Source organism: Macrosteles quadrilineatus, unplaced genomic scaffold (genome assembly GCF_028750875.1).
Source record: "Macrosteles quadrilineatus isolate MER2022 unplaced genomic scaffold, UCM_ALF_1.0 Scaffold_2__2_contigs__length_208266976, whole genome shotgun sequence".
Taxonomy (NCBI): domain Eukaryota; kingdom Metazoa; phylum Arthropoda; class Insecta; order Hemiptera; family Cicadellidae; genus Macrosteles; species Macrosteles quadrilineatus.
The window spans coordinates 138,088,413-138,112,839 of NW_026542595.1; the positions used below are offsets into that span (position 1 = coordinate 138,088,413).

Genomic DNA, 24,427 nt, shown 5'->3' on the forward strand with positions numbered 1-24,427 from the left:
CACATTTATGAAATTTTGGATGACTTTAAAAAAAAAAATTGTATTAAAGAGATCAGGCAGTACTTTCCTGTTAAAGGGAACATTCATTATTATCGATGATTTTTTTCTCGATTTATCGATATTAACAAATTGAAACATATCAGCTGACAACTACGATGAATATTGTTTAGTATCAACAAACAATAACGAAATGAAGCTGTTCTAAACAAAAATAACCTAACATAACTAACCAAACTTGCTGTGTAACATTCCATGTTTAACTTGCCTTTTCTGCTATCAAAAGCAATTTTTAAATAGTACAGCAAGTTTGGTTGGTTATGTTAGGTTAGCTTAGAACAGTTTCATTTCTTTAATCCATATATTAGACTATTTAGCCTAAACAAGATCAGTTGTCAATATGTAATGGATCGGTAAACAAAAATAACGATACATCGGAAAAAAATCATCGATAATAATAAGTGTTCCCTTTAAGAGGAAAGTAACGATCAGGCTAATAATCATTCTACAATTCCATTTATAAATATAAAATGGCAGAAAAGTTCACTTTGTGAAATAGTTTACATTTGAGTCCCACTGAATGGATACTATTTCTTTTACTACAATTTCTGTAGTTTCAATGTCTATTTGTGCCTATTTTATTTAACTAGGCATTTGATTTGCGTCCTGGCCAGTACTACAGGCTGCACCATAATCACTTAGAAAAAAATTTATTTTTGATTGTCGGGATTCAAACCAGGAAACTTTGTGAGCAAAATTCCACACTTTTCCATATAAGTAGAGTGCTCCTGTTATAGTACGACCATTTAGTTACAAGAAGTTTCACTAATGCATAAAATTTAAACACACCTTTTCAGTTAATTCAATCACCAAATATGGGTAATATGTAGACATGTTAAATTATTTATCCTAACACCAACAATGTACAATCATATTTTTTAATCGTACGGGAGTTCGTCAAAGCCATCACAGTTTGGTAGGTTTTTCTTCTTTAAGAACCCCCCTTCTTTCCACAAGTAAAACTCTCTCATTCGAATGTATCTGCGGAGTTTTCCGAGTTTAACTAGTTTTTCAAAGGTTGATCTCAAGATTTCGGAATCATCGGCATCTACAATAGAAATAAAAAACTAATAATAATTCGATCAATATTTTAAACCTTTTTCAAACCAAGGACGTTAATGTATTGAATGTAAAATTAGTTATATTAGATTTAATATATACATCAAATTGTTAAAGCATTTAGTAAAAATGTATGTATATCAATTGCATTACGTTGGAACTAATTACATTTCATAGTAGTTCAAAGAGGCAGAAAAATAAGTACTTTGACACAGCTGGGTAAATGTGTAGGTGGTCAGGGTGGCATGGTGGTAAAGTAATGGTGACTCACGACGACGTAATAGTAACGTAATTGAAGAAAGAAAGAAAACAGTTTATTTTGCATGCAGATACAAACAACAAGGTAATGTTGTTCAAAGGTTTATTGCAGACATATCCCATATCAATGGTAAAAAACAATACACAACGTTTCGGAAACTGGAATCTGATCCCATCCTTAGTTGTAAAAAACTGAACACAGTACAACTAACAATACACAAAAGCCCAACCTAAGTTGGAATACACTACAGACATATACAGCATTTCACTGCTATTCTCTCAACTGACGTCACCATTATGTCATCGTTACGTCAATTGCGAAACGACCACCCAGCTCACTTAGTTGAAAAAAATATTATATTTTTTCAAATAAATGCTATATTTTGTCAAATGTAAGTTACCCCTCACCTTGCACAGTGCCGATGTATGCTACATCAATACTCTCTAGGAAAAGGTCAACCATTTCGTGTATGACGGGGACCCTGATTCCAGCTGCCTTCCAGCCACGGCCTTCATATATCGCCCCGTCACCGCCAATGAGAAAACTGAAATCATTCAAAGGTCAAGATCCAAAATCAATGTTTGCTTTATTAGGTTGAAACGTCAATATAAAACATTCACTCGTTACACTCATATTATCGTTAGCTTCAAGGTATAGAGGATAGGTACGTGTTGAGATGTAGGTATTTTTTTTAAATATGATCAATATCTTCTAAATAAATAACTATCAAGCTATAAACGTTTAACAACAATCGTTTAAGCATATTATTGCAGAATTATACGCCACCAATAAGGATGTCACACTATTAAAATAATTGCAAGTCAATATAAAAACAAAATATTATTTTCAATTATAGCCAATCGTAGCTGAGGTATGGTTTAAGGGCTGGTACATTTTACCTAACTTAGTGAGTTAGTTACATTAAAAAAAAATATTGGTTAATTGATCTAGAAAAATATAAAACTTCTTAATGGAAGAAACTAATAAGTTTAGCTGGTCAAAAAGTTTTTTTTTTATTTATTGTAAATTATTGTACATTATTTATAACTAGAGACTATTTTTTTATATAACCAGAAACAGTTTTACAGGTATTATGGATATATATTTTTTATCTATTTATTTTTAAAGTCTGTTTAAAAAATTTTTGGTTCATATTAATAAATAGTTTTTCTAAGAAAATTGTTGATTTATTCTGGTGTTTTTATAAAGGATTAAGCTTATTTTATGCACAGCTGCACAGTAAAAACAGTTGGTTGAAAAGGTTTTCTTAAATGAATTTTGGTTAGGTTTTTACAATTCTTTATTCAGTAAACTTGGGCTAGGTTTACTAAGTCTAATCCGACTTTTAAACATCAGGTATTATGTGAACGGTCATTTTGGATTGGATAAATATTATAATTGTGAAAAGTGTGTTGGTTTAGCTTAGGCTATATACATCCTGAATCTGAAAGGACCTAATAACTAAACAACATTACCTACTTGTATCTTATATCAATAAGGTTCTTATCATCCATATCCCTCCTTTGAAGTTCCTTGACTATCTTGATGCATTCTTCCCTAGTAGAGCAGGTCTGGGTGTTAGTGAAGTGCACGGTGATCACAGCTACAGGGAACTGTATGGGTTTTGTTACTAAGGGAAGTCTTGCTCCCCATTCTTCTCTTGACACCTCCTCAACTGGACCTACATCTAGCTCTGGGACAAATTCACTTATTTAGATAATTCAGCCGTGTTTACTTTGACCTTTCAGGTTTTAAATTTGTTAAACTATATTGAACTTTTAAATGATATATTTATTTTTATTTTTTGTAAAACAGGGTTTTGGAATTAATATTCGCTTAGAACCCTTGCAAAACACCTCCCTTTATATTGATCAGTATGTGATATTTATTTAATTAATTTATTGAAAATTTAAAAAATTTTGAACAAATGTTACCAAAAGTCTTTCTTTTATAGGGATAGCATTATATTAAACAACTATATGTTTATAATCATAACTATTTTTTTTATCACCATAACACTTATTCATCACGTAATAAGTATTAATACATGGTTATTTATATTGTTTTGTATTTAATGGTGTCAACCATGTAGCAAACTAATAAAGTAACTTGGAGTTATTAGTAATTTGCATGACTTCACCAACCAAAATTTGTTAAAAATAATAATCATAATAGTAATCATAATAATCATAATAAAAGTAATACTCAATATTTTCAGAAGTGGCAGTTGTACTTATGTTTTAATGCAGTATTCGTTGAATTTGTTGTTTATTCTTACCTTTGGTATTTTAAATTGAAAAACCTAAATCCCGTTGATGACTATTTTGCATGGCAAATTAATTAAAAACAGCAAACAAAAATACATTAAGCTACAGAATTGAACCCTCTTGGGTTTGAAACAGCTTGCCTCAATTTTAAGTATAGCAAAACAACAATGATTAATCAACAAATTGTATAAAAAAAAACAAGGTAATTAATCTGTATGGCTACATTGGGAAAAGTTTGGTTTGATTTGTCGTGTGACGTTTATAGATACACAATATTATAGTTTTGACTAGGTAAAACATAAATTATAGAAAATTATAATGAGTTTACCAATGAAAAAACAACGTTAAGTGTGGTAGGTCATTTTACTGCAGATAAATTAAAATCACATATCGATGTATTTTCATAGATATATTGTATTGTACATATTGTATTTTATTTGTATTATAAAGTTACAATTAAAGTCAAGATTATACTTACTAACTCCTTTAGCCCCCATCCCTAACGAATAACTTTAGCATCAGGATCTTCTGTGCTAAACATTTCTTCAAACGTCATTTCCTAAAGAAATAAAAGTAATTGTGTTTAATTTCTAACTAAGTGACACAAAGAAGAAAGGCCAAACAGTAGTCGTTCTGTCAAGTGCCTCTGTGAGTAAGAATATTTTTCCATGCATCCAATTAAATTAAAATTGCAATCATTAGATCAAGACTTAGAGTTTGGCTTAAGACCATGCATAGCTGTAGTAAATGTCATATCAGCATCAGTTACTACACATACCCACACATAGTATGTGATTCATCTTAAAATATTACAAGCTTAAATGTTTATATAACTAATCAAATATTGCATCCAAACTTGATAGCAGGGTTTCTAAATGGAAACTTACTTTCACAATAAAAGAAGTTCAATTGGCAAAAACTTATGCACTGTTTTAAAAACCTTTGTTACGATATAAAATATCAAGAATAAAAGTACAGAGCCTATTTTATACAGCATAGCTTAAATGAACTACGAAATATTCTTATACATAACTGGTAGCAAATTTGTAACGTTATCATGTTACTGGACATTACAAATACTGTACTAGATAAAAATGACTTAAACGATAATGATCAAAGTTTATAGTTGCATTATTAATATTATTAAAGTTAGGTTTCGTTGTTCTTTAAGACTATTTCTACATTAATTATAATGTTGACGTTCGTTATATGGAAAAAAATATTTTTCACCTAATTATTTCCTAAAAATAAATTTCTTTTCCCAATATTTTTTGTTTTAAAATCATCATAATGATTATTTAAAATTACTTAAACAAAAACTGTCGCAAAATCTTATACTTGAAATAAACGAATTCATTTCAAATGTAACAAGCTACTAATGAAAATACATGAAAGACAAAGATATTTACCATCTATTTTCGGGGAAAACTAGAAGTTATTTTGCCAATAGTACAACAAGCCGGTTAAAACAAACACCATATAAAACCAGATCTCTGAGTCGCACATTGTTTAAAATACACAAAACAAAACGTACTGCTATTTTTTATTTTAAACTGGGCTGTTATCATCTGAAGTCTATAAAAAGGTGATAACAGTTATAATAAGCTCGAAACCTTTATATAAAAGATGAATCTCTTAACGAGTCTACTATTTCAGAAGAACGTCGGTCATAAAGCGATGAAATGAAAAGATTTCCAAAGATTTCCCCTAAAAAATCAACCCTATGGTGTAGTTTTTTTATGTTCAAGTATCTTTATTTTTTTCAAATACCAAAAATATATTAAATACGAGTAATATTCTAATTTTCAGTGCTTGTAATTAGATAATAATTTTATTGGCATGAAAATGGCTGCTCTTTATGTGAAACATTCGGTACTACTTTAAATACTACGTAGTACTAGCATTCTAGCGTTTCTTCTAAACTAAGCTCCTAAGTCCTAGAGTCAGATTTGATATGTAAAATTTTAAAATTATAACATAACTCAAATCTAATCTAATATATAAAATTCTCGTGTCACAGTGTTTGTCTGCAAACTCCTCCGGAACGACTTCACCGATCGTTATGAAATTTGGTGTGTAAATTCTGTAGGTATGCGAATCGAACGTAAACTATTTCCCGTTTCGAAATTCTTAAAAGGGCTCCGCCCCAGTGGCTCTGGAGTTGCCCATGTTAACCTTATGAGAAATGGAATTATTGAATCTTAACAGCTGTTTCAATTAAACAAGTTGGTTCTGTTCTATGATGTTCAATAGCATTAAAGTTACAAGGATTACCAACAGGGTGCAGCACTATTATTTCTTTTACATTTATGACAACAGCTAATTTGCAACCAAAAGGTGAGTGAGCGTAGCGAACGAACTTCAACCTGGAGGCGAGTTAGCGTAGCGAACGAGCTAACCTGAAGGCAAGTGAGCGCAGCGAACGAGCTCCAACCCAAAGGTGAGTGAGCGTAGCGAACGAACTTCAACCTGGAGGCGAGTTAGCGTAGCGAACGAGCTAACCTGAAGGCAAGTGAGCGCAGCGAACGAGCTCCAACCTAAAGGTGAGTGAGCGTAGCGAACGAGCTCCAACCCAAAGGTGAGTGAGCGTAGCGAACGAACTTCAACCAGGACGTGATTGAGCGATGCGAACGAGATCATCTTGAAAATTAAACGTAACGGTACTTTCTTTCCATCGGTCTGTCTTAGGGGAAACCTATAACTTAGACGATACGAAGTTCGCCGGGTCAGCTAGTAAAAATATATATTTTTCTAAAAGATTTACATAGTCAAAACTCCAAAATTGTAAATTGTAACAATTGTCAAACAGCACATAATTTTAAAGCTATTTGTAAAAACATGTTTTCCATTATAAAACTCATGTTAATAGTTAAAAATAATGTATTAAAATGTCCAAATAGAGGACAAAGACACTGAAAAAATTAACATGGATTTTATTAGGGGAAAGGACTTGATTGAAAGGACTTACAGATAATGGAAAAATTATATAAATATGAGTATTTCAATAAACCTTCTTCTAACGGCAGAAAACCTTATAAATTAAAGCGTTTTATGTAACATTATGAAATCCAAAATACCATATTTTTTCATTTATTTCGGTCATACTGCAGCAAAAAGAGCCTTTTTAATGCATGCGTTGTGGGTCTAAAGTAGCATTATTACTCTCTAGGGATTAAAAATCAACTGTTGTAAACAGTTTTAAATTTAGATTGTGGCTACTGAATCGATATAAATTATTTATTGATTTATTTATTGGTTTAGGTCTTAGCCTATTGTTGTCGATCGCTCGACATATTGATGGTATGTATAGTACTGTAACACAATCATAATAGACGAAATGATTGAATCACTTAACTTAAAACAGCTGCTTATTTGCATTAGCAGAATTGAAAAATAGACTAGAATTCGTTTTGAGAGGTAATCTTCACATAAACATTATTTAGTTTTCTAGCTTAGATTTAATTCAATATGACGAAAAACATAGTTCACCACACGGGCAAAAAACCGGACTCTTTTTCCGAACTCGGCATCGCCTTGATCGTGAAACCTGACCTCGGGTCAAAAAAGTCACTTAAGACCCTAGTGATGAAATATACTATAATTTTTAGCTGTATTTTTTCTCAACAACCTTATAATTTGGTTACAAATTTGATTGAGAATTCATGAATCCAAGAAATATTTTGTAAAATAGTACGGCATAGTTGAGATTTACCTTTATAAAAAATACTAGGTGGTAACGATTTTTAGTGTATATTTAAAAAAAACTACGTTTTTATTCCCTGAATTATCATCCCGTTGCGAAACACGTGGCAGAATAACTGGTATTATTAAAGTCAGAAACTATAAATACATTCTGCCATTACTAAGCCAAACATACCATCTTACAGTGTTAGCACTTATAACATATTACAGATTGTATATTTTCAATTTTTCATTACATCCTCATATTTTCATGTAATATAGGATTTTATATTTTGATCGCGTTACAAACAGTCATTGGGTAGGCCCAATAGTTTAAATGCATAAAGAATGTGCCCACACATGTTCATTCCTTATGCTTATAGGCCTAACTACAAATATTCTTTAATAAAAAGAACTACATCGTAGAGTGATGTGCTAATAAATATAACGTAATAAATAAAATTTTTATAATAGCCTATTTAATAAATTGCAATTTATATGTAAACTTATTTAACTAGAAAAATATCTACCCCCAATGGATCACAAAGCCTTCTCAAAATCCAAACCATGAAAATAATCATAATGCCTAGAACGTCATAAAGAAATTCCTCCGTAGTCGCCATGGTTTCTTAACACATCAAACAATGTTATGGATAAAAATCTCCCTAAAAAAATCACAACAAATAGACCTAATACAAAACAAAACTTTTCTCTATACTATGGGATAGCTTCTTGGACTAAACCTAAACATCATTATCGATAGCTTATCAATAGAGTCTAGATGATAAGGTTTTAACTCAAATGTAAAATACTTTGAGTATAGTGCTTGAAACGAATATGTCACTCGTACAAAACAATTATTTTGTTTCATATATTTATTTTACCTTTATTTGGCTGCTTGTAAAAATGATATTATTTGGATGATAGAAACGTAAACATAAAATCAAGTAGCGACAGTTCTGTCATTATTTTGATCAATAATCAATACCATATCGAACATTAGTTGCAAACATTTCATTAAAATGTTTTATACTGGTGTTTTAAATATAAGTGTAAATATTCACTTTTGGAAAATAAAAAAGTATGATCTTGTTTATTGCGAGAAAAATTATTTTACTGACTGCTTTCCCCTAGCAACATAAAAAAATAATACATGACAGAAAATAATGTGTTTTAATAGAACTTTTATGCTAAATAGGAAACCAAATTATTGCACAGATCTTCTACAGAGTAGGCTACTACAAAGTAAAAGTTAAACTGAAAGACATTAGTTTATCTTATTCAAATCAAATCAATAAATTAATTTATTATCATGGACATTTACATGCATTGACATTGTCAGTAGAGTAGAACATAAAATGTCAATGTTCAAATAATCAGAAGTAGCTTGAGTATGAGTCTGTTGTACAAATTCCTTTCAACTACAGAATTAACAATCACAATAGACTATACACAATTAACAAATGAATAATTAATAAAATTGAAGCAAACAAAAATAGACTTAAATATTTAACAGATTTAGATGTAAAGTTACCGACTTATCACAGGTTGTTTCAGAAACTCTTCAATACTGTAAAAAGGATTTCTTAAGAGCCAGTCACTGAATAAAAAAAATATTAATATATAGATATTTTGTGGATTCTTATTTACATTATTAACTAAATTTAAGCTTTCTTAGAACATGGCTATTTAAAGATGTATTGTTTTTAAAGAATCAATTTCAATGCACATAATAAAAAATACTTATTACACTAGTCTAAAGTTTTACTTCCTAATTACTTATATACAGTCTGTAATTAAAAGCAAATGTTCATGCTGGATCATCATCGTAAGGACTGGATCTTTGATATCCTATTTCTTCCCACATCATGTACTGGGAGTTCTCATGAATCGTTTTCTTTTCTACACCATCTCCTATGAGATGAATGACTGCAAACTCTTGTTCTACGGTGTCTCTTACCTCTGAAAAGTAGCATTCATAGTTTATTAATAACGGGTTAGTAAGTCAAGCTGTATAAACCAATAAAGTTAAACCTCCTTGGCCTGTTATAAATACCCGAAAATATTTTTAGTGAGATTCAGTCTATCAAGATTTAAATACACGCTGGCCTATATTATGTTACTCTAGTTACGTTATAGTAAATTTATTATTTAGCATCTTGTATATCATTAAATGTTATATGCTATGTTAATTACAGATAACATATTATGTTTTAAATCCATTCTAATAAAGACTAACCACAAAAATCCAAGCTGTAACTTGCCTTTATTGTATACAACACTGATTATTTTTTTATTGGGCTTCTTTCGTAACTATAAAATATTTAGTCCGTAAATATTTAGACCGTAACCCTCTTCTCGTTATAACCTGAGCAATCATAGGTAACAAACTTTTATCATAGATTTGTATATTTTGAAATAACCTGTTGACTTGTATACGTTTTCTACAGCAATGACAAAATCAAATAAGGGTATTTTAAAACCCAAAATAGTTTTTTTACTGTAATTCAAAAAATTATATAAAAAAACATTTTCTACATTGCTACCATAATTAGGTATCTTAATTTTGAATTTAATTAAACTCTTTTTACCCGGTATCATCTTCAATCTTAATTTAGTTGTTCGTGACTTAGTGGGAATAAAAATAAATAATATTAAATTTAATTTTTAGATCTAATTACAACGATGTCACCTTAAAAGAAGATATTTTAGTTTGACACCCTTCTCAGACTTGTCATTCCAATCTTCGATGTTATCGTCAAAAACATGTTATTTTATGTTAAGTCATTTAGCCAAGCAAATCAAATTAAGTATATTTCTACAGTAATAATGGTAAAAACTATTCATGTTATTTTACCTTCATTTTCTCCAAGCATGCCTATAAAGCAAGCTCTAATATTTAGCTGATGTAAAATTTGATATTTGTTCCTTGGAAAAGGCTCAGGTGCCGTGTACCAACCTCTTCCTTCAAAAATGGACCCATCTGACCCAATCAAAAAGCTGTAACACCCAAAATATACAATAGTTATTTGTGTAACTAGTGGTGAAAGTGGCACTTTGCTGCACACGAGAGCAATGTTTACGCACGAGCCGCAGGCGAGTGCGGAATGATATCGGGTACAGCAAAGGCCTTTTTCACTCGTGTTACACATTATATTTTTCCTACAGTCATTATAAAGCATATAAATAATTAGTCTTTCAAACACTATACAACACGTTTTTAGGTTCAGCTGGCAACACAAATGGTGCCCTGCCCTAGAGAAAGTAGTACCCGCGGTCCGTATCACTCCGCTATTTTTCCTCGGCAAGAAATGTGCTCCGCGTTTTAAGAATATAGTTACGTATTGTTTTTGTAATTTGAAGTGGTTTCCGCACCTGAAAAAAATGCTTTGAAGGTATTTTCTTGTTTATTAAGATCGTAGGAATGTTTTAAAAACGTTTAAAAGAAAAGTCCAGAAAGTTCAGAAATACCGAAACTATAAACACGAAATGACAGGTTAAATCGTAGTTATGATAGTCAATCAGCTGCTCATAGTATTATTATCTTTAAGTGTTGCCAACCTATTTCCAAGCGTACACAGATTACGTGCATAATAGAACCACGCTGTTTTGTGTTGTTTCGTTGGAATCCTGATGTGCGGCAAAGTATAAACCGTACGGCAAAGTATAAATATGCAGCAATTAGCAGCTTTCTGTACTATAAACAGTACAAGGAAGCCAACTTTGTCGGGTGACTGTAGGAAAAGGTTATTAAATCTTAATATTTAGGTACAATGAATAATTTTGTTCATTAAGCATACAGTCAATTCTTTTAACATCCGAAGCTATTTGATTGGTATCCACAAATCATAAGATTGCAATTTTGTAGTAAGACATTAACAATTTACGTATAACGAATTGCACGTTAAAATGAAAGTTATTTTTGGTATCGTTTTTCCTGAATAGGTATTCTATTACCCTTTCCATAGCTTCTATTTTGTAGTACGGATGACATCAAGAAAATGTATACTTGATCGTGTTTTACACCTTTCATAGGGAAACTTAACAAAGGCCTTTATAATGTTTTCCTTTAGTTAATTTACTTAGTTGTTTTGCCTGGTATCAATGTACTATGTATAGCTGTCAAAAACAAAACACACCTTGTGTTTTTGAGAGAAAGAATATACAATTCTTTTAGCTCACCTAGATCATTAGGATGCATTAAAAATTAACACTATAGCTTATATTTGATCTTTGCCCATCTTTTGTGGGAACAAATTAAATACTACAGTATTTAAAATCACAGTTTGTTTAGTATGCGTTTACATTACTTGTATTGTATGTCTGGTAATCCTTTGCGGTCCATGTCATCATCTTGTAAATCTTTTATAATTTGTGCACAGTGCTCTTTTGTAAAGCAGTTTTCTGTATCTATTTTCTTAAACACAAGGTATATGACGGGAGTCCTCATCAAAACCTTTCTTTTTGCTGGTCTGGCTCCCCAATCCTCCCTGGTGTATGTTTTTGGCTGTTTAAAATAACGATCGGCACCTAAAAATGAACAGAAATGATTTTAGCTCCAAAGACTTCCAGTAAGGTCAATTATATCTATAGGGTATTGTATTTTTAAATGAAATTAATAAATCCCACCTACTAAGGATTATATTGTCAAAATTAAACTTTCGGGTGTTCAGTGTTTTAACAAGTGAAATTTAAACGTACTTATTATTAGATTAAATAACATTATTTTTCTTTAGAAAACCCTGAATGAATATTGGTTTTTGTTTATATTCCCTTGAAATTTTAGTAAATGTCTGAGTTGTAGGGACTCGAAAAGACTAGGCCTTCGTAAAATCTAAATTAGTAAACTTCTTTCCGAAACCTATCGCCAATGGTTTAGTTTTCAATTGAGTAGACTAGGGTGGTTATAATGTATTAAAACTTTAGAAACTTTTAGAAAATATATGTATAATTCTCAATACAGCTTATTTCATTATATCGTTAACATCAAATGAATCATTTTAACAATATGTGACCTGTGGAGAATTATTTTAATAATTATTTAAATAAGTTTACTAAAAAAGAAGTAATTATATTGCCAAATGTTAGGAATAACAGAATGTAAAGCTGAAGATACATTTTTATGTTCACAAAGTGTTTTATGGGAAGGTTAAAAATAAAATAAAAGCATACTATTATTATGTTGAAGAAATGTATGTGTTCCGATTCAAAGTAATGTGGGTATATGATTAGCATTCATGTAAAATGTTCCGAAATGAACATAGATGTCAGCTTTTATATTTTGTTGATGGTATGAGTCCTAGTTTTGACACTATTTTTTGGAAATTATTGACTTATCAAAATTGCTGGCTTTCTTTCAAACTTTTAAGGGATTTTTAAATAATATTTAAATTTTACTTTTTTACTTACTAATAGTAGAAGGGTGTCCGGACATCATTTTAGATGTATTTATATTATATTTCTTTCTGCATCCAAACAATCAAATACTTGAATCAGCTACGCACATTACACTCATTCGTTACAAATATACAAAGAATATTTGTTATCTAAAAGATTTCTTCAACAGTGTTCAAATCTATTGGCAATAGACTTTTAAATTTAAAGCTTGAATATGCAACATTATATTATTCGTCCATTTGTTATGCTAAATACCCACATAATTGTACTACAACTACAGTGTGTTGTTTGTTCAGATGATTAGGTAATTAATTTTTTATTTTAAATTAGACATCAGTTTTAGATTAGTCATATTTTGAAATGAAACTAACTGTTTCATAACTAAGAGATAACTAATAATTATCTGTTTATATAATTATGTATGATAAAAGGTGTCACCCCCTTGTTTATCGAAATATCCCAGTTTTTTAGTTTATAACAACTATTTTGGAGTGCTAAAACAGGAAAATTAGTTTATGAAGTCAATAATGTATCTTCTACAACCAAAACTCTATAATATGTTAAATTTATCAGTGTTAAGCAGTTAAAAAAATAAATCAATTAGTGCGTATAATAAAGTTACTCCATTACAGAGTTAAATCCAAAGCTAAAAATAATGACGATGAGAAACTTAATTGTGATGTATACAATGATCCAAATGGGTCGGATCTAAAAAAAATAGTTCTCTTAATCTATCCCACTAAGAACACCATCTTGTTGTAACCTCATTTAAAATCATTCAATGTTTCAGACAGAATAGTAACTTTTCTTTAATTTCCTCTCATTTATTTATACTAATTTATTTTTAATATAGACTACAGACCCACCTGAAATTATAAAATATACTCTACGGTAAAGGAGTGAAACCTAATGTTTTGAGAAAATATAGTTCATGTACTAAAAGTTAGATTATAGTATTGGGAAATAACTTTGTTGGCAAAATTATTAATTAACATTTATGTATACAATATATTTTTCTATGGTAGAATTAGTTTTAGGATTTTAGTGATAGGGTCAGCCTATTTGATGAAGGCCAAATCAAGCAGCAAAATCAGCTGTGTAAGTTTCAAAATATCCATCGTAATGAACTACTAACCCTGTATTGTTTTTTGAAGATTAGAAGAAAATAAAGGATTTTAATACTTTAAAAATCTCATTACACTCAGAGTGAAGAACTAATGTCATCATTATGAACAATCCCGATTTTTATTTTTATCCAAATTGGGATATAAAAAGAAAACTCTTTGGATATGTTGCATATGTAAGTGGTATATGGATACTTAACGTTATTAACGTTCCATAAAAATGACTGCAATTAAAACAGTTTTAACTAGTAGTCTATGCTTAACAACACTATACTATTAATTAGTGCTTAAACTTCTTGTACTATTATTACTCATCTGCACGAAGTTTATTCTAAGTGTATTACCAGTAAATTATACATTTACTAGATATGTCGAGTTGTTTACATAGGTTAAATTAATTATGTGTTTCACGGGTTGTAGCAACAGTGAACAGTTTTATTTAGCTTGTTCATGAATTTGACATTAAGGTCAGTCAAAAAAGCCCCTTTGAATATGGCGTTAACACGATTAAAATAAAGTTCATTGACACGTGCAACAAAAAAACCATGAAAACTAATAGATTAGTTTGAAGTCTTCTATAATCTAATGTGGCTGAAAATACTTGTCAAATCCTTGAATATTGTATTTTTCGTCACGTTTTGACTTCACTTTTATAGGACCAGTGCCATGAAAGATTGGTTTCTTAAGCTGTGATGGTCCAAAGACCTTCCAATCAGGGTGAAGGTATCCTTTCTTCTCTCCTTCTACACATAAATCTGCCACAGCACTTATCATATCTGCCAAAGGAGGGGTTTCTGAAAAAAATATAAATATAAAAACATTTAGTATTTAAGCATGTGCATTTGTCTCTTTGAGGTACATTCTCGAATAGAATAAGACACATATTTAGTGCTATTTAGTGCTAAAATAAGTCATATGAACAAGGGTTACAAGGATTGATGTAACTTAAATTGAAAAAAAAGAAAAAGTTTTTTTTTTCAATTTAGTTTAGTTGTTCCTGTAAGTTAAGGGCGCGCTTTACCCCTGACGCAGAACCGAATGCAAGGGTTTGCAGGATTTCTGTTTTCACCTGCTACATTGAAGGTAAAATCAAAGTTAAGGTCTCATATTAAAGAGGATGAAATTTTCTATAGTTCGTTGTTTCAATGTTTCAATTATTTTAAATACACACCTTATAAACTTGAGTTGTAGTACAAGAAAAAAGGGTCTTTTTAACTAGCCTTAACGTATAAAAAAAGTTTTTTTGAAAATTTGAAAAACGCAGAACTATAGATTGGTCTTTGTACTACCATTAGCCGTTTAGAATGCGTAGCTATCATTATTTGTTAATTCTAAAACAGTAATCTTGGAAACGTCTGCAAGCGCTTCTCGCAGCGCTGTCCAATGGTGAAACATAGCTACTGAAGCCCGAGCTGAGATTTCCGAGCTGAGGTAAAGCGCACCCTTGACTAAGACTAATAAACATTGAATTCATCCTAGAGCTTTAAATAGAAAACGCCTTATGAATCAAACATGTCCTAGAGTTAACGAAATTCAGTCTGCCTAACCTTTTTATTACACTCGTCTTTGGCCTTATAAAACCATATACAGATGTAATACATCATTCAGCTAATTAGATGTTCTAATTGGTTAGTCGGTGCCTCAATCTTTACTTATTATTTTATAAAAGTGTAGTTTTGAGTTACGCATCCTTGTACTACAGTATAGTTTATTGCTACCCATTCTTGTACCGTAATACTTAACTGCTTACTTTCCTTGACGTGTTCGTTTCACACTCATTTAAAACCCAATTTGACAGAAAAAGTCAAAAGCGGGAAAAATCATGCAAGTACTGAACTGTAAAGTAGAAATAAGTCCAAAACCTGTCCAGTTGCCGATGAACACCACATCAATGCTGCGTTTATTAAGTTTCTTGTAACGGTTGTCCTTTACAGGGTAACGCCTAGTGCGTGTGGTCCACCCTCTTCCTTCATAAATAGTTCCGTCAGAACTCACCAGGAAACTGCAAGACGATAAATATGTTTATACAAGTAATACAAATCCTTTTAAAGCTATAATATTTCTACTTATAGTTCCTAGCTACTAGTAAGTTATAACGATAAATATATATTAATCGTCGTTCTAAACCACACTATTACACTCAATCATTTTAATATTCAGCATCAAGTTGGACGAAACTTTATTTACACCCAATTACGAGTCACAAGTACCTCTACTTGTTATCACTGCTAAAATCAAAGATAAATCATTATATAATTAAGGCCCTGTTCTTCTAATTCATTCTAATTCTTCTAATTCTAATCACAGGGTTTTTTTTTTAAAGGTTTCGGATCAGTCAGTATAGACACAGAAAACATACAACATACTACTAGTATGTTTCTGTGGTATCACAGAAAACATACAACATACTACTATAATCCAGAATGCCAACCGCGTGGTAAAAAGCGTTAAGTACTTTGAGAGAGCTTTGCCTGTCAGCTAGTAGGCAGCGCCACCAGCGTTGCAATGCACTCAGCATAGCAACGTTGGTGGCGCTGCCTACGAACTGACAGGCAAAGCTCTCTCAAAGTACTTAACGCTTTTTACCATGCGGTTGGCATTTTGGGTTATAGTAGTATGTTTCTGTGGTATGGAGCAGAATTTCAGAGAACGAGTCATTTATGATGAATACTAATAAACAAAAATTTGTTTTTAAATATTTTTATACACTATAAGTTAATATGTGTACTGCATTGCCCAAATGAATCAGAAGTTGCTTGAAAATAACCTATCTAATAATAGAATCGGTGTTTCTTTATATTAGCTTTACCTAATATTTGACAAGTTGAAAACTTTCTAAACCTATAATGCACTCGTACTTAGGTTTAATAACTTACAAATCATGATAGGTATTTTACTTATCCTTAACTTGTATCCAATGTCCTCCATCCCCATTTCGTCCATATGGCGTCTTTGTATGTCTTGTACAGTTTTTATGCATTCTTCCTTTGACTCACATGGCGGAGTTCTGGTGCCGTATTTGAGAACCAAGATTTTCACAGGGGTTTTTACTTTTTTCCCTGCTTTGCTCGGCTCTCTTGCACCCCAGTCTTTTCTAGTAACAATTTCAGCCGGCTCTTCTTCTGGGATACTGTCGATGATGTCATCTAGAATGTGAAAAACCATATTGAGTCATTCTGGATATTCTAAACCAAATCGTATGATTTATACAAATCACTCTTATTTCCATCATTGTCAAATTGTATCACTTTCATTTCTGGTTTAATATTAAAGAGGTTTTAAGAGTTTACTTATTTTAAAACTTTAAGAGGATTGCTTAGGATAATCCTTGTACGTTTTTACTTATTTAATCTCGAATACAAGTTAAAAGGAGAAGGTTTATTTTTAATTCTTAAAAATTGAAAAAGTCATTTTATATTTTTGTCTTAAATTAAATCTTGCAGAAAGAATATACTTCCAATTATAGAACGAACCGTAATACCTCCTAGAGGAAAGAAATCGTAGAAATCTGTTTAAAATATGTCATAAATATTTCAATTTAGGAAAAAGATAAATCAATGAGTCTGGAAAGCTAGAAAATAACTTTCTAATAACAGTTACTCGTCCAAAATAAAAAAGGAGCAATTTAATAGATTTTTTACATAGTTGTATAGTTCAAAGCTAATTTAATGTATGTTTCTAGGGGGATATACAAATTACTCACCCAACGTTTGGTTGGATTCTGGTTGGATTTGGTGATTATGTAGAACTTGCTTTATGGGAAATGGTGCTGTGGATTTGTTTTTCATCTGCTTCCAAAAATGAGATCTAGAAACGATGAAGTTGATCTAGTATCGTTATTCTGTTGCAAAATACGTTTAAAAAAAGATTAACTTATATTATATTCATTTTCAATGGAGGTATTTCAAATAATGTTCCTTGGTTTTATGGAACAAAATAGTAAACTAAAAATAAAATATTAATGTTTTCAAGTTCATACTATTGGCTAAATTTAATTTAAATAGCTGTTAAGGATTTTTATGGCAATTGGTCAACAATTTTAACAGCGTATATTGTTCTTTTCTTTTCATTTTACAGTCAAACAGTTTTAACAATTGAATTTCTTTAGTAAGTAATATGTAATATATAAATCTTAACATTACGATGAAAAAAATTTAAACTTACGAATCTGGATTTGAAAAAATATCATCGGGTGATTGTATTCTTGCCATTTTGAGAATATGGCAATTACCTTTATACTAAATAAGTAAAAGATGCAGCTAGTACTTTAGTTATACACTAAGTCGTAATCATGAAAAAAACCTAATATTTATAATTTTTTTTTGTCATTTAGGTGTATCTTTTACATCTAAAAATCAAGAAAATGAAACTAGACTGCATTACACTTGAAAATTGTCAGTGGTAAAGATATCAGTAAAAACGTAGGATACTGTTATCTATTATAATATTGTATGATACTATCACTACTTAGTGATAGACTGTGATTCGATAGTCTTATTTTGTAGTATTGAAATAATATGTAAGATTGTAGACGTTTTCTTAAGTGATTTTACACATGTAAGTAATCATTTTGCAAACTTAATCATTATGTTTCACTTACAAATTAGTTTGTAGTACACTTAAGCAAAAGCTGATTAATTAACTTTATCAATTTTGAATAGTTAAAACCGTTTTAGATTGTTTGAAATTGTCAGGGGAAATCTGGTTGACAAATACAAAAGAAATGGTTAGTAAATTTGTGTTTCTTTTATGTCATAGGTAAATATGGAAGACATTTCTTAGCGGACTTGGACATTTTAAGAAATTTCAATGGGTCTTTGGTCTTCAAAGGAAGGTTACAGTAAGTAGTGTGTAAATATAGACTAAAACCTATTCATAATAAATAAAATTTTAGCTAACAAATAAAATATCAGCATCAGTAGGTATTTTATTTAAAACTAGCTGGCCCGACAGACGTCGTTCTGTCCAAATGTGGTTTTATATAAAATGCTCTTTCATTTTCAAAATAAACTCGTTAGCATCACTCAATCACGTTTTAGTTGAAGCTCTTTCGCTATGCTCACTCACCTTTTGGTTGAAAATTAACACATTTTTTACACATGTTATTGTATCTTACAGTTTAATGAAAACATTTTCCTCCAATGCTAAGGTAAAGGAAATTTTTTTTTTAAATAAAATTACCAAATATTGGTTGGATGTATTATAAATGTCCTTACATAAAAATCTCCCCCTGGCACTAAGGAATACAAAAAAAAGAAATCGGTGCACTCCTTCTCAAGTTATGGAATACCATCGAAAAAAGGGATTCATTTTATTTATATAGATAGCAGTGTTTTTGCAAGTATTTGTAATGCTGATCATGCTCAGTCGAGACAAAACATTTTGAACAAAAATCTTGAGAATCTGTATGTTTGAGACTTAGCTGACTGTTGTGCTTGCCAAACTATAAAAATAAATTACGGTTTAATCCTTTGAAAAGTCAAAAGATTATTTATTCTTAAAAACTGCGCTCAGCTGTCATTATTCATTGGGAATACTAATAATCAATGCATCTCTGTTGATTGGACATGCCTCTTTTGATTTTTCACTCATATTTGGTTGAAATTCGCCGATTCACGTATCGATTTTAATTGGTAGTTTTACATTTGTGTACCTATCTCTTTGGCATTATAAAGCTTATTTTTTCTCGTAATCCTTTACATTAGGTTAACTCCTGGTGTTTTCGTGGTGATTTATCTAGTGATATAACTTAGATCATGTTTAGTTGATAGCCAAATTTTAAATTGAATCTAGTTGTATAAGCGATATCGCTTCAAATCAAAACAATGAATTTAAAATGTACAGGTAATATTACGTTTTTGTGCAAAGGTTGAGTAGGCGTTGACTTAGCTTACCAAACGCTTACGTTGTAAGTTAGGTTAGGTTTGTCACTATAATAGAGAACGATTATTAAAAATTTTTATACTTATTGTATAGTTACCTAACGTTTACGTCGTAAGTTAGGTTAGGTAAGGTTTGTTATAAAGAACGATAATTAACAATTTGTATATACTTCTTCTTTCCCGATTCTAGTCTGCCATAAGAATAGTAAAATGATATAAAAATAATTATGACATAATTAAACAGTAAATAAAAGTTGACATACAGTGTTATATTTTCGTAATGCAGGGTCGTCGTACCTACCTTCCAATGCAGTGTCTCGAGAAGAGTGGGCGGCCAAGACGCCCAGAGAGCGGCGCGTGCAGGTACTACCCGCTCAGACAGTAACTGTTTCCTACACGGATACAGAGCCTTGCACGACTAGGGACGAATGTGTAAAAAGGGTGCAAACCATTCAGACACTGGACATGCAGGAAGCAGGTGCTCCAGATATAGAACACCAGTAAGTGTACCTGTTACCGTCAGATAACCGTTACATGTTAGGTAACTGTTATAAATAACCGTAATTTACCGTGTACATACCTGTTGCATGGGCATATGGGAATCTAAATCTGTTTTACCACCTGTGTTTCTATTCGTTTAGGTAATTTATGACTATACCTGCATTTGAAATTATATTTATTTTTAGCAAATTTCCCAAATAGGGAAAATGTTCTTTGAATAGTTCAACGGATGAGTTTCACGTAAAGTATCAGTCAAGTGGCCAAAACCGATTTTACTTAATGATATATTTTGCAATGATAGTTTATTTTGTCTATCCTTAAGCCACATTACCCATTTGATGATGATGTTGACAGTTTCCTAGTGGGCGGGGATGGGCGGGTCTATGAAGGGCGGGGATGGAGATCAGCTGGGCGGCAATACACACAGGAAGAGTTGGCCGCCCTAAACAACAGATCTATAGATATCGCCTACATAGGATATTACGAGGGTAAGTGAACTAATGTTTTGTATTTTACCAATTAAGTGTTTTTATACAATTGTAATTACTACACAATTTGCCACTAAATGTGCTAATTATTCTATTTGTTTATTCTACATCTTCCTCAGTTGTACATCCATTAACCATTTTAAACTTCTGTTAATTAGTTACAGTTGTTAATGCTTCCTACGTCAAGTCCAACTTGGTTAAGGAAACAAACTTTCTTCACAAATAAACAAGTTAATGCTAGTAAATTTATGAGAAAATTCCTACTTGAATTCATTCGTAATATAAAAAATAAGGAGAAAAAATAACTATATGAGGAACTAGTGATAAGGCGGGGACACACTTGTCATACACCCTTCCGATCCGACTCCGATCATACTGTGTGGTACGACTGTCGGAGAGGGGAATGGTACTTAACTTTGAACGCGGTTGTTTACACCTCTCCGATACGCGTCACGTCAAACTCCGATTTTGACTCCGATCACGCACCGACACTGCAGTCTATTCGTTTGACGGATGCAGGACGGGTTGTTTAAAAATCAACTTTATTCTTAAGGTTTAAGAATAATGGTTGCCGGTATATATTAAATATATGCCGGTGCTTCATGAGAAATCTGTGCGTGCATATCTTTAATTTGAGACCTCGATCATGAAAATCGGACGGGTAGAAGAGCCAAACGAACTCGAGAGAGAAAACCCAATGTATTTAATATATAAGATGGACACTTAAGTAAACAACCTAACTTTCATTCCATGCAGAATGGACCCAAATTCTCCGTTTTCCACTGCCCTCCAGAGATGTCTGACTTTCTTCCTCTTCATCTAGACAAACCGCCATCATGGCTGAATCCCGAAGTCCAAAGTTTTCGAACATGTTTACCACCTTCTGCACGTAGTTTACAAATAAGACTGGCGAGTGTCGCTGGACCCGGTGGAGGAAATCCGGCATGGGTCGGAATCGTATATGACATGTGTGTTCACCCCCTCCGATCCCGCACCGATCCTTCTGGAATCCCGCAAATCGGATCGTAGTAGGATCGGAACAGTGTATGACAAGTGTGTCCCCGCCTATAGATTTGAATTGTGTTTTTCTATTATTTCTCACGGAGAAATGTAAACTGCTTACTTTTAAGCCTAAGGATGGTGGTGGGGTTACTTTTATTTAATATATATGTATTACTTTTTTCAAAAAATTAGATTCCTATAGGTAATGGTTTTTGAGTGGGTGTGTTACAAGTACGTAATGTGATGAAAATAATATTGTTTTAATATTTTGTTTCAGAAAAAGAACCTAATCGAAAAATGGTTGACGCTGTTATTGAACTAATCAAGTTTGGACTATATAGAAAGTTTATTGACTCTAGGCTTAAAGTCAGTGATATATTGGGCCATGAGTGAAAAGTTTATTTTAATACCCTGTAATTTATATAGGACATATTGTATCTCAAAGTGTTGTACTTGTTTATATTTATTAAATTTGATACGCATTTCCCACATCTGAGAGGATAAGCATACTTTTTTTTTATTGATTAAATTTTTATGTATCATAAAGTATCCAACCTTGGTACAAACAAATTATTGTTTATCTTATGGAAAAAATGTATATAAATCTTTATGTGTAGTCACATTGTTCTTATAAATAAGGTGTGTTTAGTACTCAAAATCAGATAATAAATTTATTTTTCCAAAACAAATCTTGAAACTAATGTTTGGTAAAATTGTGACTTAACTCATTGTGACTAAAATATAAATATACCATAAACTGTTGAAATACAGGGTGGGACAACAACGATCTATTCTCTGCAGCTCACTGTTCAGCAACAGGTTGTCCTAGGGTGGTGGGGGTAGGCTCGTTGGAAAGCCTACACGCTGCCAATATTGTAGTCATAGATTTGTTAATGATCATCTAAACAACATGCGTTTGTTACGGGTCGTTTAAATAGTAATGATGCAGCCATTGTAACTCTGCGGCAGTTCCATGCATTCTTTTAGTTAGGTCGACATGAAAGGTTTCGTCCCAATAATCTGTAGGGATAATCAACAAAATTAAACTAATTAATTAATTATTAGTTCTGTACAACGATATAAACAACTCATGGATCGCTGGCTCAGTGTTGGCCGCGCGGTCGAGCTTCCCCCACCATCGACTGGCAGAAGCCGACGCAGCCCATACATTCACCATTATAAAACACACTTTTTATTTGCTGCTCTGTTGAAATTTATAAGGACAAAATATTGCTAACGCTTGTCAAACTCTTTTTACTAGTTAAATCTTTTATGTCTGTTTTGTTTCTAGCAGAAAATAGCCTATCTGAATTCTTTAAAACTACAAATTCACTAAACCTGTTTTGTAGATGTTTTTAGACAACTGATATTGCTAGTTCCAAATTGTACATGGTAAAATAATAAGTGATTACAAAGGAGAAATAGAAAGTACAATATTTGTAATTGAAATTCTATTTTATTAATCGAAAAATAGTACATAAACATTTAGAATAATGTTGCTAAGTTTTTGCCGCAGTGGTAACGTTATGTTTGACGTAAACGCGAAATTTTTTTCTTTCAATGTTTAATGACAATGTATCTTACAAAATAGGTCATAAAAAATATGCCTATCACGTTAATGTCGAGCATAGATTTGCGGTAAAAACTGGACAAATGTAGTAGGGTTTTTAAGAGTTAAAATGTGATATTTTCTGCAAGAAAAGTAGAAGACATAAAGTTTAGAATAGTAAAAATGTTTGGCATGCATTAGCAATATTTTATATCTATATATTTAAACAGAGCAGCAACTTACAAAGGTGCGTTTTACAATGGTGAGTGTATGGGCAGCGTCGGCTACTGCCAGTAGAAGGTGGGGGGCGCTAGACCGAAAACAGCGCCCGCAGTGCTACTGAGAGCGCAATCCAGTAGTTTTTACATCGTTGGTTCTGTAGGTTTGACAATTAAAATCAAACAAAAAATTCGAATAACCGCAGTCGGAACCACCAGAATTGAACGGTCAGACATGTTCAAATCAGACGCTTGTTTTCAATTGGGCTTTAGAGGACTGTTTTCTGCAGAACGAATCCTATCAAATGTTAGTTGTCTTGCGTCCGATCTGACTTTGGACGACCAGTTAGATTATTTTTGAACGCAGAAGCCGTTCTTCTAAAGTTAGTATCCCACCACCTGATTTTGCTTCGTAACGGAGCTTCTTCATCTCACCCTAATTAAAAGAATGCACTCAACTGCCGCTGAGTTGTAATTACTGGATAATTGCTTTTTAAATGCGACTTGATAAGAAATTCACGTAACTAAGGCGACCACTGCACGATGACTACACACAGAAATAACCCCACCACTCTCAGACTACCTGTTGCTGGACAGTGAGCTGCAGAAAAAAGATAGTTTTTTGAAAATAGCTAGAATTGAATTTTTGAAATTACTTTGTTGAAAGCTAATCAATTTTATTACTTTTACAAATGAAAACAATATCTATGTTTATAATATAAGCTATTGTAATATTTTGTAATATTGCTTTCAAGAAAATAAATTAATTATCATTCTTATTCTTATTCTTTGCCACATCGTTTCCAAAAGTAATTACTATTGACCCAGGCCATTACTTTATTAATAAAGAGTAGATATAATAAAATTTATTGGATCTCACATATGTTTTATTGTGTTTTTTTATTCTAAACACCTATGTCCTCAAGTCCATATAACTGTAAGT

The 24,427-nt window shown here is 31.7% G+C and overlaps 4 protein-coding genes across 5 annotated transcripts; 1 reads left to right on the forward strand and 3 right to left on the reverse strand.

Annotated features, from left to right (window-relative positions):
- Positions 1-770: 770 nt before the first annotated feature.
- Positions 771-8,044, reverse strand: LOC128987316 (peptidoglycan-recognition protein LC-like). 2 transcript variants are annotated; one of them, XM_054408090.1, is made up of 5 exons: positions 7,854-8,044; positions 4,121-4,201; positions 2,855-3,068; positions 1,783-1,919; positions 771-1,105 (listed from the first exon to the last, which is right to left on the reverse strand). In XM_054408090.1, exons 2-5 carry the CDS (start codon positions 4,137-4,139, stop codon positions 936-938), a joined length of 540 nt encoding a protein of 179 aa, XP_054264065.1. In that variant the 5' UTR covers positions 4,140-4,201; positions 7,854-8,044; the 3' UTR covers positions 771-935. The 2 variants fall into 2 exon arrangements, with proteins under 2 accessions (XP_054264065.1, XP_054264066.1); XM_054408091.1 differs by lacking the exon at positions 7,854-8,044 and adding an exon at positions 4,530-4,640.
- A 923-nt stretch (positions 8,045-8,967) lies between these two features.
- Positions 8,968-12,810, reverse strand: LOC128987314 (peptidoglycan-recognition protein 3-like). Its single transcript, XM_054408089.1, has 4 exons — positions 12,733-12,810; positions 11,634-11,853; positions 10,181-10,323; positions 8,968-9,285 (listed from the first exon to the last, which is right to left on the reverse strand). Exons 1-4 carry the CDS (start codon positions 12,758-12,760, stop codon positions 9,134-9,136), a joined length of 543 nt encoding a protein of 180 aa, XP_054264064.1. The 5' UTR covers positions 12,761-12,810; the 3' UTR covers positions 8,968-9,133.
- A 3,227-nt stretch (positions 12,811-16,037) lies between these two features.
- On the reverse strand, positions 16,038-18,090 carry LOC128984952 (uncharacterized). Its single transcript, XM_054404322.1, has 4 exons — positions 18,009-18,090; positions 17,548-17,651; positions 16,721-16,990; positions 16,038-16,072 (listed from the first exon to the last, which is right to left on the reverse strand). The coding sequence occupies exons 1-4, from the start codon at positions 18,053-18,055 to the stop codon at positions 16,038-16,040; spliced, it is 456 nt and encodes a 151-aa protein (XP_054260297.1). The 5' UTR covers positions 18,056-18,090.
- A 190-nt stretch (positions 18,091-18,280) lies between these two features.
- On the forward strand, positions 18,281-22,201 carry LOC128987317 (peptidoglycan recognition protein-like). The gene is made up of 5 exons (XM_054408092.1): positions 18,281-18,401; positions 18,603-18,684; positions 20,013-20,226; positions 20,582-20,715; positions 21,995-22,201. Exons 2-5 carry the CDS (start codon positions 18,654-18,656, stop codon positions 22,108-22,110), a joined length of 495 nt encoding a protein of 164 aa, XP_054264067.1. The 5' UTR covers positions 18,281-18,401; positions 18,603-18,653; the 3' UTR covers positions 22,111-22,201.
- The last annotated feature ends 2,226 nt before the right edge of the window (positions 22,202-24,427 follow it).